Below are 18,188 nucleotides of genomic sequence, written 5' to 3'. Positions count from 1 at the left end.
TAGACTTATCTTTATTGCAACTGCTGTATAACATTACTAATAAAATACCTCTACTATTTCACTGATAAAAAAAACTTTCAGAAATCATTGCCACATGACTGCATTATACCGCATCTGACAACATGCAAGCAATTACAACTCTGCCCGTCCTCTTTGGCTGCCAAGTGGCTTTTATTGAAAAGGGGAAGGAAAACCTTCTCACTCAGATTGCATAGGTAAGTAAAAATAAAGACTCATTAAATCACAGAATGTATTCATGAAAGCATCTCAAATGACGTTATATAAACAGCATCTCAGAAGGGGAGTAAACATTCCCTTCACTGAAAGCAGGCACAGCAGTAAATCACTGCAGAATACAGGAGGCGGAGTTTAAGAAAAATATTTTTTGGTAACATAGGCAACGCAGTCATGAACAGCTACACCACTTCCATCTCCATTACCCCAACACAACCAATACATTGCTTTTCAGGTTTCTAACCATGAAAAAGGCACAAGGTCACAGACACGCAGCTAGTCCTAATACTAATTAGGCAAATTTATTGTCAGTATTTGTCTTGGTTTTGTGAAGAAGCGTCCAAAATATTTTTCATTTCTCTTTCAAGGCTATTATACGTTCTTGCTTGGAACAGGTTCCAATAGTCAGTTGACTAAGTGCTCTAAACTGTCTAAACTACCGTGCTTGAATAAGGATGCCTAGTTACCACATAATGAATAATTAATAAAAAGAAGCTGCTTGAAACTATCAGTAGGACTCTAATCTGCATATCTTAAGAGCCTCTTTAAATATTTAGTAAAAGCTGCCACAGTGGAAGGTATGAGCAGCTCTTAAGCAAGTCAGGCATAAGACTAACACCACAATACACAAGATGTAGGGAAGAGAACAGTTTGACAATAATCCTAGGAGCAGAATTAGAAATAAAGGATTTTACCCAAGGGATGGACACTCAACCATTTTCACAAGCTGTCCATGATCATGCTGAGGAGAAAATTAACAGGATATTCCAGCAATAACTTGTTTTAACAGTATCTCAAGACCCGAAAGAACACATGGCATTTCAAGTTACACAGCAAAACTTAGAGAAGCTGCAAAAGATGATTAACCCCCACACACTTTTAAGACAGTATAGGTGTCTTAAATTTAAGACACTAAGTATAGTTTGTAGAAGCATTTCAACAAAAAGTCCTTTATAGGTCCTGCTAGCAGAAGCAACGTTTCAGCTGATGTAAAATTAAAGCTAAGCCTGGACCTGAAAAACTGCCCCAGAATAACTTGAGGAAAAAGCAGGTACTTGGGCCAACTGTAGGTGCTGGTGCCCTCCCAGACAGCGCTATGGCCTCTCTTAGAGGGAGCAAAAGAAAAGCCAGGAAGACACAGCAGCGTTTCAACTGTAAGAGTCTGAAAACCTCAGGCTCCTGTCTCTATTCTTGCCCACAAATCCCATTTCCCAGATAACCATTACCCACACCCAGATGGAGTAACTCCCTTTACTCCATAGTTAAACCAGAAGGGGAAAGTCTGCTGCAAGTTACCCAGAGAGCTGCCCCCCATATTCCCAGACATGGGAGCTGCCCCCCACATTCCCATCCTCATTCCCTGGATGAGACTGTATGAACAAGCACCAGCAACCATGACTCAGGACTCCTAATTTCAAGCTTAGTGAGTACATTGGCAAAGTAGCCATGACTCTTGAAGTCTAATTCAGGACACTGGGTCATAAGTCTACCTGTACCTATGGCTTCTTCAAGCTTGGTTAGTTCCAATTTTCCCTTAAACTAGCAGCCCATTCTTCCTATAATCACAAGAAGCATGGTGGAAGCTGCTGCAGGGAAATCCCTCCATTATAAGCAACCACGAGGAAGACAATAAAAATCTACAATCCTAAACATCTCTGTTAGGTGGTGAAACACTGACACTGCCCCAGGCACACACGCCACCTGACAAAGTCAACGGTTGGCAGTCAGCTCATGGAGAGGATAGACAACGCACGTAAGTACTGGAACTGCTTTGTTCCCATTTTTCTAAATATTCACCTCAACCTTTTCAGTAATCACAGCACTAACTGTATCCCCTTGATTGCAGCTTTGAGCTTTGATTTTCAAACACGTAATAACAATCTATGAAAACGTTGGCCAAGGGCTCTCAATCTGCCCCAAGCTACTGAGAAATGCAAAATACGTTCAAAAGTCAGATGAAAGGACTGCAGAAATGCAGGCTATTACATTATTTGTTGTCTTGTGAATTTTTAATTTAATCTTGAGCTTGTCATAAATAAATCTGATTGTTTCATGTTTGAAGAATGTTGTCTTACTATGCTTGCATCAGCATCTGGCAAGAAAATCATCATTTCTTTGTGCAAATCAAATTCCAAAGAAGTTCTCCCAGAAAGAGACACTCAGGGCTATGCATTAATACTGTATTAGGAATATTCGCAGTACTCAATTCAATTTAATTGTATTTATTTTGCCTCAGAGAGAAGGTTAGAAGTGTTCTCCATCTCACTTTTTTAAATGGCTCCTGGCTTTAGATTTAATTTAGGTCTGTCCTTGGGCTTGTTTCTGATAATTAGTCTCAAATACTTCAAGGGTGCAGCAAGAACCAACCTGCCTCCATCCCCTTCACACCCTCTGATGATGGTTCCTTCCTGCACAGGGAATCTGCAAGAGACCTTGGAGAGGAAGAAGGTTTTGGACACTCTCCAGAGGATACTTCAGCATAAACCACAAAGATGAGCTCTTGATTAGCTGAAGGTAAGTGGATATGGTTTGCTTTATCATGATTTGGATTATAGCTGGCATAAGAAATAGGGTCATGATTTTGTTTCTCTTCTTTTTAACCTTTTAATTGAAATTCTAGGTCAAACCTTGTAGCCCCTGGCATCCCATAGAAGTGAAACTTTTTAAGAGCAGCTGCTATTAAGCAGATGTCAGCATGGTTTGAAGCCTTCTCTGCATGCCCTTGAAGCCTGTGGTGCTTCTGAGTGTCACAGACCAGGGGTAACTGCCCCAGACCTGCAACCAGATCTTTGCACATTCACCCTGGGGCCAACTCAAATGTACAACTAAGACCATGTTTGGCTTGTCCCACCTACATGCTGTACTTTCTGCTAGCTGAAACACTCAGAAGGTCTGACAAGCTTCCATGTCCCACAGCAGGCTGCAGATCAAGGTTATTTTCCTGTACCTGAACTGTGTTCCCCCAGGACCACAGCTAGCCATCCTTGCTTAGGCAAACGCCAGCAGAGTAAGTTAATGCCCCAGTTTTGGCTAGGATGGGCCACAGTGACAACAAGCACTCGGCTTCCTCCAGTGTGGATAGGAAAGGAAGACAAGTAAGATAAAAATACATCTCAAAGTGAAGAGAAAGTTCAGAGGGGACAAGGAAAAAGTTCTTGGAAACATCCTCTCATCTTACGTGAGCCAAGTTTTTCCCGTGGTCAGAGGTGACCCTGATGTTCACTTCAGAAGGTGGGCTGAATATCATCTCTTTTGGGGACAATGCCAGCTCCCACAGCACCTGCAGAGGCTTACATCTACTGCAACAGTCCATGTCACTGCCTGATAAACCAGAGGAGGGAACTGATTCAAGGGAAAAACCACCAAGCCCCACAGATGTTTCGCTGGGAAGGGACAGGGAACAAACAGCTTCCCCAAAAGCATTGTAGAGGTAAAACTGAATTGGCAGGAACCTCCTAATCCAACACTGTTGCCTAACACAGCAAAGCCCTTCAGAGTCACTGGAAGGTGGCATGTCCCTGTCTCTGGGCGGCTTTTGGCCTGGAGCACCCTGGTAGGCACCTCCTACATCCCAGCACCTGATACAGCAAACTTCCAACCACCAGCGAAGGGAAGAGAAGTCCAACCACATTTTTGACTCCTCTGGAGAACTTGCCCATGCTCTTCTCTCCTTCTGGCTGCACACAGTCATGAAAACATTAAATCATTCAGAAGGAGGTAAAAAGAAGTCTTAAGAAGACTTTTAAATTCAGTTTTTACTCCTTTTGTAAGTGAGGTCAGCACAGGAATAACCCAGATCCAAGTGAGACTGGAAAAAGCATTAAGATTCAGACTGTCTTTAAAGAGCAACTTCACTGTTAATTCACCAGAGTACTTTCTTGTGGAAGTGAAATGGACACAAGACATGGTCTTACAGACCTATAGGAGACCCCAATTTGTATCTTGCAATTTAGCACCTTCTCAAGTGAAGTTTGTCCAGTCCTCTCCTCTGCAGATCTTTGTGTGATCCTGTAGGCTTGTCTACCCTTTCTTTCCCACTATTCTTTCCTTTAAAAGGAAATTCAACATCCCCTGCCTCACAGAAAAATAATTAGGATAAAGCTATTTAAAGATATGTAAATACTCTAATACTGGGATGACATAAGTTTTAAATGAAAATATTTGTGTCACCCTCACATCTGGAGACATTTGATCTTTGTATTGCAGAGGGCAGTTAATGCTTTTTGAGAATGGGCTTTTTTCATTCTCCATTTTTACTACCTAAGAGAAATTGCTAAAACCTGGAAGGTGCAGTCTCAGGCCAGGTGAAAATGTGGCTTTTCTGAAAAAGGGAAGGGTGTAAAGGTTGCCAATAAAAACAAACAAACAAACAAAAAACCCCAAAAACCCCCCAAAAACAGACTTTCACATTTTTATTTAAAAAAGATCTTGTAACTTGCTGAAAAAAAAAATAATTGCTGAAGTTCTCAGTTGAAGTCCTAGAAGCAGATTAAAAACAGCCCCCCCCCCCCCCCAAACCAAACCACAACTTCAAGGCAGTTTTGTCTTTTGAAAGTTTTTCTCTTTGCATGAGTTACAAGCACCCCCAAAAGGGCCTGGGCATGGTTCTGCTGTGAACTCCTGGACTGCAATTAGAGCTGTTCTGTAAAGAGAACCAAAGTCACTGATTTATTTTGTTTAATACTTTTTTCAGGGGATTTGCTCTAGCACAACCCAATCCACATTTCCTAACAATGTCTGTAATGATATATCAAATTCTGTATTTTCTTATTCAAATGAACTTATAAAGCGTAACACTTCTGGTCTATCAATCTAACAAAGAGAGTAAGCAGGGGCTTAGTTTGAAGATAGACAATAAAAATGCCTCAAGCCTGAACTTTACTCTTTCCCAACTTGCACACCCCTCAGGATATCCCAAGCCTACTTGAGAGTTTCCTCTCCAGTAAAGGCAGCATGAATTCCTGCAGCAAAGGGAGCTCATGCAGTCATTCAGTTATCCCTGCCAGGGGAATCAACACCAGACCTTTGCACTGTTTCTGATGGTCTTGCCACAAGGACAAATTCCAGTCTAAGAACAAACTCCAGATCATTGTTACATAGTCAGACTCCTCAGTAGAGCCAAATTTACAGAGGTGTGTCCATAGTATTAGCTTGAACGTGACTGCTGAAGACTGCAAACCAAAAGGTCTTAAATTCTTGTTTTAGAGAGGGAAGTAACTTGTACGATGGAGGAGGACACGATTTGATCTCACGAGCTGCAGATCTCATCTACTCTAAAACATGCTGTTAGCGATTTTGTGGTTTTGTGTTTACTATATTTTAACACAGGCACAAAACAATCACTCTGCAAAAACACAATAACATGTCACTTACTGGTGTTGTGGTCTATGTAATAAACTCCAACCTGAGGGTCATAAGCTTCTTCCCATCCTAACGGCAATTCATCACTAATGCAGTCTGCAAAGGTTAGTGGTTTAGTATACCTGAAATGCAAAATAATATTTAGGATGAATAAAAGAACACTCTCACATGTCTATTCCAAACAACTGACCAGAAAACAAGTACCATAAGGGCTTCAGTACAGAAAACAAAGAAAGTTGAAAACTATTTTAAAGCTTTTGTTCTTATCAAATAATACTCCACAAACTCTTCCTTTTCTTCATCTGAAGTTACAGCAAGATGAATTCATTCTGACAGAGCTCCGGAGCCTTGCCCGGCTCAGCCAGTACTGGCTCAACAAAAGAACATTAAGAACTTTGCCAGAAACAATCCTCGTCTCTCAAGTGAAAGAACAAGACTGTTTGCAGGCAAGTCCTGTATCAAAAATATGTAGACAAGAAGGAGCAAGATGAGAAATGCAATTTGCATAGCATGAATAATTAAGACTGCACAATCAATAGCAAGTGCTGAGGACTGTGGGACCACTTGTCATGCAACTCCCCTCATTTGCATTGCAATATGTTCCGTTTCATTAATGACAAACTAGATTAGTTTCTCAGTATCATGAAAATGTGTAACACACTCCGTCCAAATGAGGAAGTATTTCCGCAGTACTGCTCTGATGAGTTTTTCTATTAGAGACCACATCCAGCAACAGTCTGAAGGCTTGCATGGCTAAACCCGAAGCTTAGCGTACCCAATGCTTGAGTGACCCCACAGATTTTAGTCACTGAAATGATGCCCTTTTCCTCCCTTTGACTCTGAGCTAACAAGGTTCAGCTTGCACCAAGAAAACTACTGACCAAACACATCGCTGCAGGGAGGCACAAGCCAGGAAGCATTAAGCTTGCAGGTATCTCGCACACCCAGCTGCCGAAAGCACAATATGCCACAGGCCCACAGATCCATCACACAACCCCAACACACTGCACGTAGCGTATCTGGAAGGAGGGCCATGACTTCGTGTCGGGACCTGCGAGCGGGATATACCAGAAGAGCCCTTTGGGCAGAAAGCACAGGACACAACGTAAACCAACACAGCCCCTCTCTAGCAGTTACGCTGCACGTACTAAGAGCAACTGGGTCAAAAAGCAGCCACGGAGCCATACAGAACTCTGCCACGTACAAGTGGCATGCCACAGGAAGGTAGGGTGGTTAGAGAGCAAGTTTCAAACCCACTGTAAAGACTGACCAGGTTTGCAGAAAGTCTTTCATATCCAAAGGTAATTCAGCAGGGCTGGCAGTTAAGGAGTTTTATTAAGTTCTGAGCACACTGGAGCATACTTCATCTGGAGGCACTGAACAACCAGCTGGTAGCCCCATATTAACATCTTACAGTCACTCATCAGTGTAAACGGGTGTTTTAGGAAAAAGCCTCCAACCATAAGAGGTTCAACATAAAATCAACATTTAATGACTAACATCATTCCCCCCCAACACATGACCTGGAAGTCTGGTAGATGGTAAGGATGAGGTGGGAACATTTCTGTAAAAGCTACGTAAGCCACTTAAGATCTCTACTTACCTGCTGTTGCATTTCACTTTCAACACATTGCCTTTGCCATCTGAAGCAGTGCTTGAATCACTATTTTCTCAGAAAATTTCAATTTAATTTAAAGCTCTGCATTGCAAAAAAGAACTCAGAGCTTCACAATGTAGAACTGTGAAACTTTCTCACTAAAGTGTCACTGAAAGGTTTATTTTTACTGTTCTTAATCTAGACTGTGTACCAAAAGCACGTTTGTACAGAAAATAGAGACTACCCGAAAAGAAAATAGAATCTCAATACTTCTGATTGCTGTCCCTTATCCCATGTTTTTCCCCATGAAACGAGCTGTTTTTCCTCAGCCCGAGTACCCAGTATGTGCTGCTCTGAGTTGATCAAGTCAAAGGTGCACAAGGGTAAAAATGCAGAGCAAGGTCAGATACAAGCAGCTCTCTGGAGAGAACACAGATGAAAGTGCTGTTGCAAACGTGTCAGCAATTTTAACTTAAACACTAGGGTTAGCACATTCACCGCTTTGAAAACGGCATCTGCTTTTAACCTTAGTGGTTCATGTGGAAGCAGGACAGGTAGCGAAGCGGGAAGGAGCAGTCTGAACGCTGAACTACGGAGGACCTGCTCCCATCCCTTAGAGGGGCACAGACACACTGGGATGACACGGCAGGTAACGAGGAACACGGCTCGCCCTGCCCTGGCTGCCCCAGCACCTCCGCGGTGCTGCAGACCGCTGCCTGCCCTCCGAGCACGCACACACCGCCGACCCACCCCGGGAGCCTGGCTGTTCTCCTGGCACTCAGGCACAGGGGTGCTCCTGAGGGCGCCTTCTCCTGCAAGCCCATCAAAACAAACGCAGAAAAATCTCAGTGTCTTCAGGATGGTCGTGCATTTGCAGAAAGCCAAAACAAAAGACAACCACAAGAACGGGTCTCCGCTTATTTTCTTACGACTTAAGAATCAAGGTGATTTTTAAAAGCTAAGGGCTGGTCTCAACTTCACACACATCAGGAAAACCAGCATGATGATACTTAAGTGTAACTGCTGAGGACTTGTGTTGTAGTAATTATTTGATTGCCCTGGTAAGCATGACATTGTTCTTCCATGGACCAATATTTTATAAAAAAAAAAATCAGTCAAAAATTTTCACCTATAGTCCATGATAAAGCTTAGATTTAATGCTTATTAGATGTTACTTGGAAAGGAAGAGAAGTTAGTATTTATTTATTTGTAAAAATATATTTAAAGTCAGCAGGGGTAGAGTGTGCCATCTAGGCCATGCAAAGTCCAAGTGGTCTTTTCCAGTGCATCATTTGATTAGTAACACTCAAAATATTGCTGTCAATTGGATTTACGATTGCTGTTTTGCTCCTTCTACAGAGAGTTTTGTAAGAAGAGGTGTCATTTCATCCTGGGTTTGCACAGCCTCTAACCTTGCACACCAGCTTCCATTCAGCCCGATGGACTGATTAAACCAGAAATCACACATTTCCCATGCCCCAGCTACAGTGCTCAACATTTTTGGCAAGCAATCCAAGCAAATATCCCGCAATGTGGAGCAGTAATTAGACCCATACTTAAAGTATACTAGGTGAGGGTGTGCTGCATGTATAAAACATACCTCAGTAGCTTAATTTGTATTACACACTGAGCAGAGTTTTCTGCAGAATTCTGCTCAAGAATCACATCCAAGATTAAAATAACACTTTTTTTAAAAAAACAAACAAACAAAAAAACACCAAAAACCAGCATTGAGCTGCACTATCAGCCCCAGGACTTGGGACTACTTTCATCAGGGAATGACACTATAGTGCCAACTTCAATGCTCATAAAGCTTCTGCTCAGCTTTTGTCCAGTCCTATTTTGCTAGAAGCAGCTGAATTCCTTCTAGATGTGCTCAGGAACTGTCAGGTTCGATAGGAAGCCAGGACCAAGCAACTGAAGGATGCTTATTCCTATTTTCCATATGAAGTGCAATGCATGAACTACATCCAGTCAGTTCTTTCAGTTCGAGTTTTGGAAAAAGGGGAGAAAAAGCAAGGCAGGATCAGTCTGCTATAGCAATGACACAAGTCAACTGCAGGCTTGCCAGTTACTAGGGCTCAGAAACAGACAATAATTTCACCTCTGAGATTCATAGTTTCAGCATCTCTCACAAGAAGCACCCACCACCAGGCACAGACTAATGCTGTCCTCCCTGGCTGACCACAAGCTTGCAACTATCCCATTTGCACAGAAGAATAAGTATTCATTAAAGCAGAGATCCATCATTCAACTAGCAAACAGAAGAGTAATTAGTTTTAGAATTAAGGGAGTAATTCCATTTATTACAGACAACATATGTCATATAGCTATTTCCCCAAATAACTGCAGCTTCATAACCAAAGTACTTACTCTTCTAAACTTCTTTCCCTTGCTAGTGTGGAAAAAACTGGCACAAATCAAAGAAGCAATACTACAATTACAGATGAAAGACATGCAATAATATGTTCTGTAGCCGGACTATGAATAAAGCATAAAAAGAGAAGGGGATTATTTCCTTGTTTTAAGATATGATTTTAGGCGTTATGAAGACTGAAATAAACCAATTTTCCAGCAGGGGTCCAAAATCAAGCATCTCCCTAAGCTCACTCACAATGTAGCATGACGGATTAAACGAGCAAAAGGTAAAGTTTCTTTCTCACAGCAAGACATGATTCAGTTAGTGTATTATATTGCATAAAACAGGACTGTTTCTGCATTTGGGAAGTTAAAGCTAGGGCACATCTGCAGAACTACTTCTTTTGAAGTATCTCCTTTGCAATTCACAAAGTTTCCTAGCAGCCATGGAAAAATCTCATCAACTCAGTCAAACCGTGTTATCATATAATAGGTCCTCTCCGTAGCTAGAGCCAAAGCAGCAATCTAGAAAAATGGAACCCCTTTCATCCACTGTGCTTATAACTAAGGAAGGATACCTACAAAATGGTTTATGCATTCCTTGCCCTCCTCTGTTAGGGAAACCTCCAGATACATTCACTCTGCTTTCAAAGAAAGCAATGCGCCCAGAAGTTCAGAAAATTCTGACTTTGAGTTCTGATCTCCAGTCACAAAGTGGGAACCAAGGGAGAAAACTTGAAAGTCTGTAGGTATAGCATTTTTTATTAAACCCAAACCGGTCTAGTTAAAAAAAATGACACTTTCAGACACGAGTTTGTCAGCATCTTCCAGCCACGCTCGCTTTGCTCTAACGTCCTTTAGAGCATCAGTCAGACTGGAACTACTCCTGAAGTGCTCCACCCGCTCCTAAGCTAGAGGCTAAACTTGGTGTGGAGTTCTTGCAAGAGAAACCAGCCTGAGCTAGAGAAGATACATTGTAAATTATAGCCTAATTCTGGCCTTCTGGTTCACCAAAAGGTAACCCACATGTTCATCGCTTATCAACTCACCTGTATCTCATGTTCATCCCACCTGTGACTGCCCTGCCCCCATTAGCTAAGTTTTAATCAGTGTCGTTTTACAAACATTTAGTATTTTGAAAAAGACACATCAACCTAGATTTATCAATTTCCATCATATTTTCTTAGTTTACAATATGTTATTTTTTCATTTGATTTCATTTTAGAAATTAAATTTACTTAAGCAAGTGCAATTGCTCATTAGGACACCTGGAAACCAGGTACCCTCAGCAACCACCACATGCAGCAAGTCAAGGACACCATTTTGGAAACTAATCCTGATAACAGAGGTAAAAGGTAACAGGATCACCCAAAATCCTAACCTGAGGAGTATCTTATGGCCTTCAGGCAGAGGCAGGCTGAGGGGAAAGCCACTGCCCATCCACCGGCCAGTGAACGTACCGAGACACTTCAATCTTCGCGAAATATTTGCCCCCGATAGCTCAAGTATTTGTACAGCAAATGATGTTCAAATCCCACTCCCACAGTAGGAAATAGAAAGTTAGTTTCCTAGCTCTAGTTTATAAGTCACATAATTTTTAAATAAGAAGCATTTCTATATTTCTTATTTTTGATCTATCACCTTCAGCTTCTTTCACAGATAAAACTGGAAGCCAATGTTATCATGTGCAAACACTATTAAATGGAAACTTGCTCATCTCAGATTCAGAAAGCCTTTCTATAGTCTTTAACTCCACTGTTGTCAATCAAAAACCTCATTACACAGGAAACTGGAGGCAAATAATCCTTGTATAACAAGTTTTTGATTGACAGAAGGTTTGTTAAACATGGCTGTAAGATCGCAGAGGTTCCTGACAGGAGTAGATGGGTGAACTGTGCCACTTACACATCTGGACTTAATACTACAAAGGCAACAGAAATCAGTTCTGAACTTCTTAAACTAGGAAATGTTGTTTTTGTAATTATTGGATTTCAGTGCCAATTGGTGGCCTACAGCAATCTAGCAAACCCACATGCAGCTTTTTAGTTAGGCTCATGGCATTGAGTACGTATGTGCATATATGTATATGTGCAGACAGCAAACAGTGCACTTGGGTCACCAAGACGTTACGCATTTATAAATGGACACTCGATTGCCAAGTTTCTACACCATACGTAAACCCACTTAATCCCGATGTTTGCAGGGTTCCTCAAACCACCATAACGCAGTAAAGCCAGTTAAACACTAGAGCCTTATTTCCATCAGTCCAGTACAGATCACATGGCCTCATATGAAATCCTTCATGACTCTATATGGGTGAAACTACAGACCACGGGATTTCCTACAGTTTACTGTACCAATAGCAATGGGTCACTGCATAAGGAACAAAGGTAGCACCTGGATCACCCAGGATCTTCATGTCAGCTCCTCCTACAGCTGCAGCATTAGCCACCAACACCTAACAGCTTACCAGCTCCGTTCATTTCTCCCCTTCCCTCCTGCACTCACAGGTACACGGCCAGTGTATGAGGCATACAGGTTTCATGGGCAAGAAGTCAAGCAAGATAACAAAATTATGAGTTCTGGCAGATACTTCCACACATACCATTTCTCTTACAAAACCAAATAGTTTCTAAACCCAGCATTTTGTGGGAGAAGCTTGGAGTTGGGTTTTATTTTCAATGGCTTCTACTTTTTCTTTTTAACACAGTATTTCTTCATTTCTCATTTGAGTAAAACTCACTGCTCATTATGGGCCAGGATGCGCTACACAGACCAGGGTAGAGAACAGGCTAAAAGCACCTCAATTCCAGCTGTCACACCAGGGTAGCTGTACACAAGATCCCCATGGGCCTGAGTTTTGAGGAACCTGTTAATAGGTAGAGCTCCTACTGTAACTCAGAAGGCTGCTGCAAGAATCACTGCCAGGAGGCTCAACATGATGACATACAAGCTTCTTTGTTTTTAATGAGGTCATCCCATTCTCAAGACAGACGATGATTATTTTTAAACTTCAGCACAGAAAAACCTATCACTTTGCAGACAAATTTTCTAGGACTACAGCAATCTCCTCCTCACAAAAGCTTTTAAAAATAGACTCCTACACACTTATTACTCAACTTGGTGATCCAGCCCTCAAACACACCAGGGCTATTCGTCACTATAGTAACTATTTTCCCTGGGAGCATCTTCTCTCACTGCAGGGAGAATTGCCTTTGGAGGCTGGAGGTGTGGCAGAGAAGAGGCCCTGTTTTACTATGTTGCTGGCAAAGCTTTCCTCACCCTGTCACCACACACCCGGGCACGATGAAACACTGCCTTGGATTCCTACTCCAACTGCAATTTAGGGAAAAGGTGATGAGAACAGCTCATCCCTAACAGCCAGTATCCTCAGCAGTGACACAACAGGCAGCTCTGGGCCAAATGGCACCCTCAATTGCACCAAAACCTCAGCAACTGCAGTGGGTTTAGAAGGGGAGACCTCCACACCAAGGGGAGCAGAAAGGAGTAATTCAGGACCACCGTAAGCAGATAAGAACTATGAATGGGAAAGTACTTCCCAGGTAACTAGAAGAAGCCTTTAAGAAGTGATCACAAATCTGAGGAGCTTCTTAACTATGCTCCAAGGAGTCTGATGAGAGATCAAAGATGACATTTCAAAGTTTTGGAAGCCAGACGTTATTGCAAGACCCCCCCAAAGGCAGTCACCCTAAACTTCAAGTTACCCCAAACCGATGTCATTTTGATGACTGTCAGTGTGTACACCATTGCAGCCTGGTCCGGTCTTGCTGTGATAAAGGATAACTAGAAACAGAACTACACCCTTTACAGTAAAAATGGGGTCACGTCTGAGAAAAACAGTTTATTTCAAGTTGTTGCTGTAAACCAAAACAATTTGCTTAAACTACAATGTAAACATCACCAATAGCAATGCCCTAAGAAAACAACACATCTCAAGCAACTCAGACTGCAGAGCTGTTTTCTTTTCAGAAGTGGTTTCCTTCGTTGCCATGGTTATTGAGCATCATCTCAGCCTCCCAAAGATCTTTTCCATCTTGCCTCTCCTCCTGGCCCCTGATGCTCCATCCAGTGGGCCACCTCTGGGATAAGCAAGCCCAACATCTATCCTCAGAGCTTATCTTCCAAGCTATCATAATTTTAAACAGTTTTATTGACGCTCGAGAACTCAGTAATGTCCTCTACTGTTCTTTAGCCAGGACATGAGAATAACCCCTGCACCTCATTAAGGTGATCTTGAGTTGCATGTAATTTGCCACTTTAGACTCTACTACTTTCGCATGAGTGGGCAACATCCAAATTCTTCTTTTTCTACATAAATTAGTCAGATGCTGCCAAAGTAGATTCTACACAAAGTGGATAAGGAGACACCAAAGACACCTGAAGTCAGACAATAACCTGTATTTTGAGCAGTCCAAACACAAATACATTTATAACTTTAGTAGTAATACCTTTCCATTACTCAAGCAGATTCATGCAAGCATTAAGCCATATAATACACAATTTACCACCCCACCAGCCGCAATGAGCATGCCTAGTACATATCAGACTAACAGTTAGCTGCTTGCTTGTTCTATCCACTTCTGAAAACGCTTGCATGTTTACAAGCTCTACTTTGCACACAATGACAGTCTGTTTCCCCATGAATTTCTTTTCAGTGCAGATCATTTACCCCTGGAAGCAAAGAACTACTCAGTTATTTGCAAGGAGAAAACTATCAAAAACCACTTACAGATTTTATATCATTCCCGGAGATTAACAAACTGGTTCTGCTAGCAGGAGAAAGGCAGGAGGTCAGTCATACCTTCTTAATCACTCAAATGCAAAATTCCTGGGATAGTTCAAGGTTAAAGAGTCAGGAAATGGGAGCTGAGGCTTCTCACAACATTAACTTGCCTGCCAGCCTGTATATCCTGCATGCTTTCCTGAACCAATTAAGCAGAAAAGATATAAAAGAGTAAGGTACAACTTGATGAGAACAGTGCAACACTACTAAACTAAAAGCATGCAAGAGTTGGAATTTAACCATGCAAGTAATTCAAATGTCTTTAGTTTTAAATAGTTGAGGTTGTTTTTTAAGTTTGCCTTCAGTTCTTCTAGGATGAGAAGCAGCCTGGCCACCTGCACAGCCTGAATAGGTTAACTAAAAGCAAGTCAGCCCTCTCTTCACTCAGAGGTTTGACTGTTCTGGAAGAAGGGGACTGGTCACTTCACAGTAAGGGGTAAATTGTCTACCAGACATCCAGACAGAGTAGTTAGACTAGTTTCTTGACATATTTGGGAGATTATGAACTGGAAGGCTTGTCTCTGTTCTTACAGCCTGCACTCCTACTTCTCTGAAAGGCTGCCTGTAGCGTGGGTGGCAGCAGTTTACATTGGCAAGATGCCTCAAGATAAAGAGGTGTATAGGACAGACTCCCCCACACAATACAGCTCCTATAGCAGGGAGCCAATAGCTACTGTCAGAAAAAGATAAATATTTGAGATTTTGGCAATGAGGTAGGTATTAAACAACTGCTGTACCTCAGCATTCAGGAGCACATTATCCCATGGACAGCGGCATGCAGAGGCAGACAATGGCAGCAGAGCGAGCGCTGGGCCGACTGTCTAGATGTCTGTGAAGGGGAACAGATTTGTGGTTCACTCCACAGTTGGACTTCATCGGGCACTGAATTTTCACTTCATGTGTGGTGATTAAAAACCTTAATTCTTTGAGAAGCGATGCACATTGCTATATTTCTTACCAGCATGTTCTATCTCTACTGTGATAAAGAGCAGCATGACAGTGAATACCTCCTGCAACACTACCAGCTCCTGTGCCCTTTATTCACGTCACATTTGAAGTGGGAAAATAGACAACTCTAGGATGGCGTCACTGGACTCTCCTAGGCTCCCTAGTCTACCCAATGTAGAAACCAAGCATTGCTAGTATGGAAGCATATTTAGAAAGCAGCAAGGGAAGCACAGGAGGCTGGTTTTACATGCATCTAGTTTGTATGCTGCTCCCTGGTTCGCCTCCTACTATCACTGGGCTAATTGCTAACTCCAGTACAGCAGCTTTAGCAGGACTGCCTGCTTGCTATTTCTGCATTATAAACATTCTTATTGAGTTATATAGCTATTTGATGTTCCCGATCCCAAACGGCAACATTAGCAGGCTCTTTGTTCTGCATCATTTGCAGAACATAGCCTAGGCAAGCAGCAGGGCATCACCAAAGCCTTTTCTGCTCTTTGCCCTAAGACAGATCAGCTGCATCCACTCAGCTTTTATGCCATGCTTAGATCAGTTCTGGAAACATTACTTCACTGCTCTCTGATCTGACAGTAGCCTGTCAACTTGAAAACCTTGTCCAGATAGAGCTGAACCCAGCTACACATAGGAAGCTACCAAGTCAAGCGAACCCCAAAGAAGTCTAAGTGCAGTCACAGGAGGACATGGGCCCCTCCAATGCTGTTGTAAACTCAGCAGTACCAGGTATGAACAGGAATATTTCTGGCTGCCTGTAAGAATCAGAGAAGATGCCTGGTCAAGATGATCTTGGAGCAGTGGAGAACACAGAACAAAAATCCTTCTAGTTGCAAAGCAATTGTGAATTCAAGATACTGAACATGTATTTAAGTATAAGCATTGCCCTGCAAACTGTAATCTGTGCCATATCCTTCAAGGGGGGCAAACCAAAACTATTTCAACAGGCTCAGCCTTGCCGGTTAGCACTGAAGTCAGCCTTTGGAAATGAAGGCATGGCACCTCAATTCTGCTCCAAAGAGGAGAAAGCCCAGGTTACACAGCACTCAGATCACAGATGCAGTGACTGCCGAAGCACATAAGCAGCTGAAATTCACAGTATCAGCTTTACTACCTACTACTGTTGCTATTAGTGTTGATGCAATTCCTTCTCAGTTCCTGAAAAGTCATACTGCATAAAAATAAACAGAAACGTCAAAACAAGAACAGATGTCTAGAACCTCGGGAGAGTAAAGCTTTAGGAGATGTAAAGAGTTAGAAGCATCAGATAAGAGCATAAAGCTAATAGATTTAGTACCTTTTTAATCCAAAGTAACAAAGCCTTGATTTACTATGTAGTTAAGCCACAAAAAATTATTCCAAACTGCGTTTATAGACAGAACTGTACAAAGCACAAAACATAGCTCAGTACTTCACACATTGCAAGGAAGTCAATGCAAATCAACAACTATTGAAGTTTGCTTGCTCATTTGAGGACAGCAAAAATGAGATTTGCATCACCAAGTGAGTTTAATTGATTTACTCTTACAAACATCATTTATTTTGAATGATCCACTATCAATATATTTTGCCAACAGACTAAATCTGTGTTAACAAAGAAGTTATAATGCCACTTACTCTTTGCATTCCCTTTCCTCACCTATCTTGCACAGCTTAAAGCCCACTTGCAGTCCTTCTGCCAGCTCAAAAGTGGCATGAGCAGCCTGCTGAAGATCTGCATGCCCAGCACTCAGCTCAGGAAGAAAGAAAATAGTCCATCTGCAAAGAGGCACAGGCCAGAGACTCAGGGACCACAGCTCAGATCAAACTGGGAGACGGACAATGGTTTTGGTACTGTCCACTTTCAAGACTCTGGAACAGTGCCACTAAGGCGAAAGCCTTCTTCGCATTCAGGACAAACATGTATTTCATCACAGGCAAAGTCAAACGTATCAGCACATGGTGTCTTGAAACTGGGATACGGTTCGTAGCACCCCTTGCAATTCCCAGCTGCCGGGTCCGGGTCCGGTGGAGGAGACCCCCTGTGCACAGGGAGTCTCCACAGCTGGAGCGTGTGTGACACCAGGAGAGCTGCCCCTTCCCTCCCGAAACACCAGCCCACAGCCAACTGTCTCCTCCAGGGACACTGTGTTTGTGAGGGACCCTCTCCCTCTTCTTGACACAGAATTTACAAAGCCACAGGAAAAATAAATGAGTTTTCCTAAAGCATTCTAGACTGGTGTATGAGACTGAGAAAGGGGACAGTAACTCTTGAATTCAGCATGAGTTTCATCATGCTGAGTTGCCTTGTGTCCTGACCAGGACGAGCATTTTAGTCTTACTCAAAATTTAAAAAAAATTGAGACAAATCCCAGAAACAACATGTCATTTTTCAGGATGCAAGGGAAAACTCCTTATGACGAATTCATTTCCCAAGATTGTTTACAACTCAAGTATTATTACAGGGATTCTCATCTGAGGATCTACATGAACACAAGCTCAGGGATGCAATTGGTGTCAACTGTTGAAAGAGGATATAAGCAGAAGGGCTCAGCCAGTAAGTACGAGGGATAAACAATATCCTGATCACAAATTATAACTGGTTGCCAAAAAAGCAAGGTGGCATCTTTAAATGTGAGTGTGCATGTGTGTGAAAGTGTCATCTTTTACCATGGGGTAACTGACAGTTATTTTGCTGTAAAGGCCTTGTGGAGAAGAGACTGCTGTATGTTTTGGCCTGAGGCAGTTAACCATATTTCTACCTAATGCAGTTTATCATATTTATTTTTTTTAAAGTGTCCAATAGACCTTTACAGAAGTACCAGCTATTTTTTATGTAAAAGCTTTTTAGTTATTCCTCAGTTCAAAAGGCACAGCATTTCTTTCCACTAAGCA

The 18,188-nt window shown here is 42.2% G+C and overlaps 1 protein-coding gene across 2 annotated transcripts in view; it reads right to left on the bottom strand.

Moving 5' to 3' along the window:
• WWC1 (WW and C2 domain containing 1) overlaps positions 1-18,188 on the bottom strand; it is a 74,605-nt gene that overhangs the window by 33,671 nt on the left and 22,746 nt on the right. The window contains exon 2 of one of the 2 annotated variants that reach the window (XM_075056614.1): positions 5,608-5,717. The exons of the other annotated variant lie outside the window; for it this stretch is intronic. Within the exon in view, the coding sequence (XP_074912715.1) occupies positions 5,608-5,717 (110 nt within the window). The remainder of the gene's footprint in view (positions 1-5,607; positions 5,718-18,188) is intronic. 2 annotated transcript variants of the gene reach the window in all.

The sequence above is a fragment of the Buteo buteo genome, chromosome 24 (assembly GCF_964188355.1).
Source record: "Buteo buteo chromosome 24, bButBut1.hap1.1, whole genome shotgun sequence".
Taxonomy (NCBI): domain Eukaryota; kingdom Metazoa; phylum Chordata; class Aves; order Accipitriformes; family Accipitridae; genus Buteo; species Buteo buteo.
Note: the sequence above shows the minus strand (reverse complement) of the source record. Positions and strands in the feature narration are given on the sequence as shown.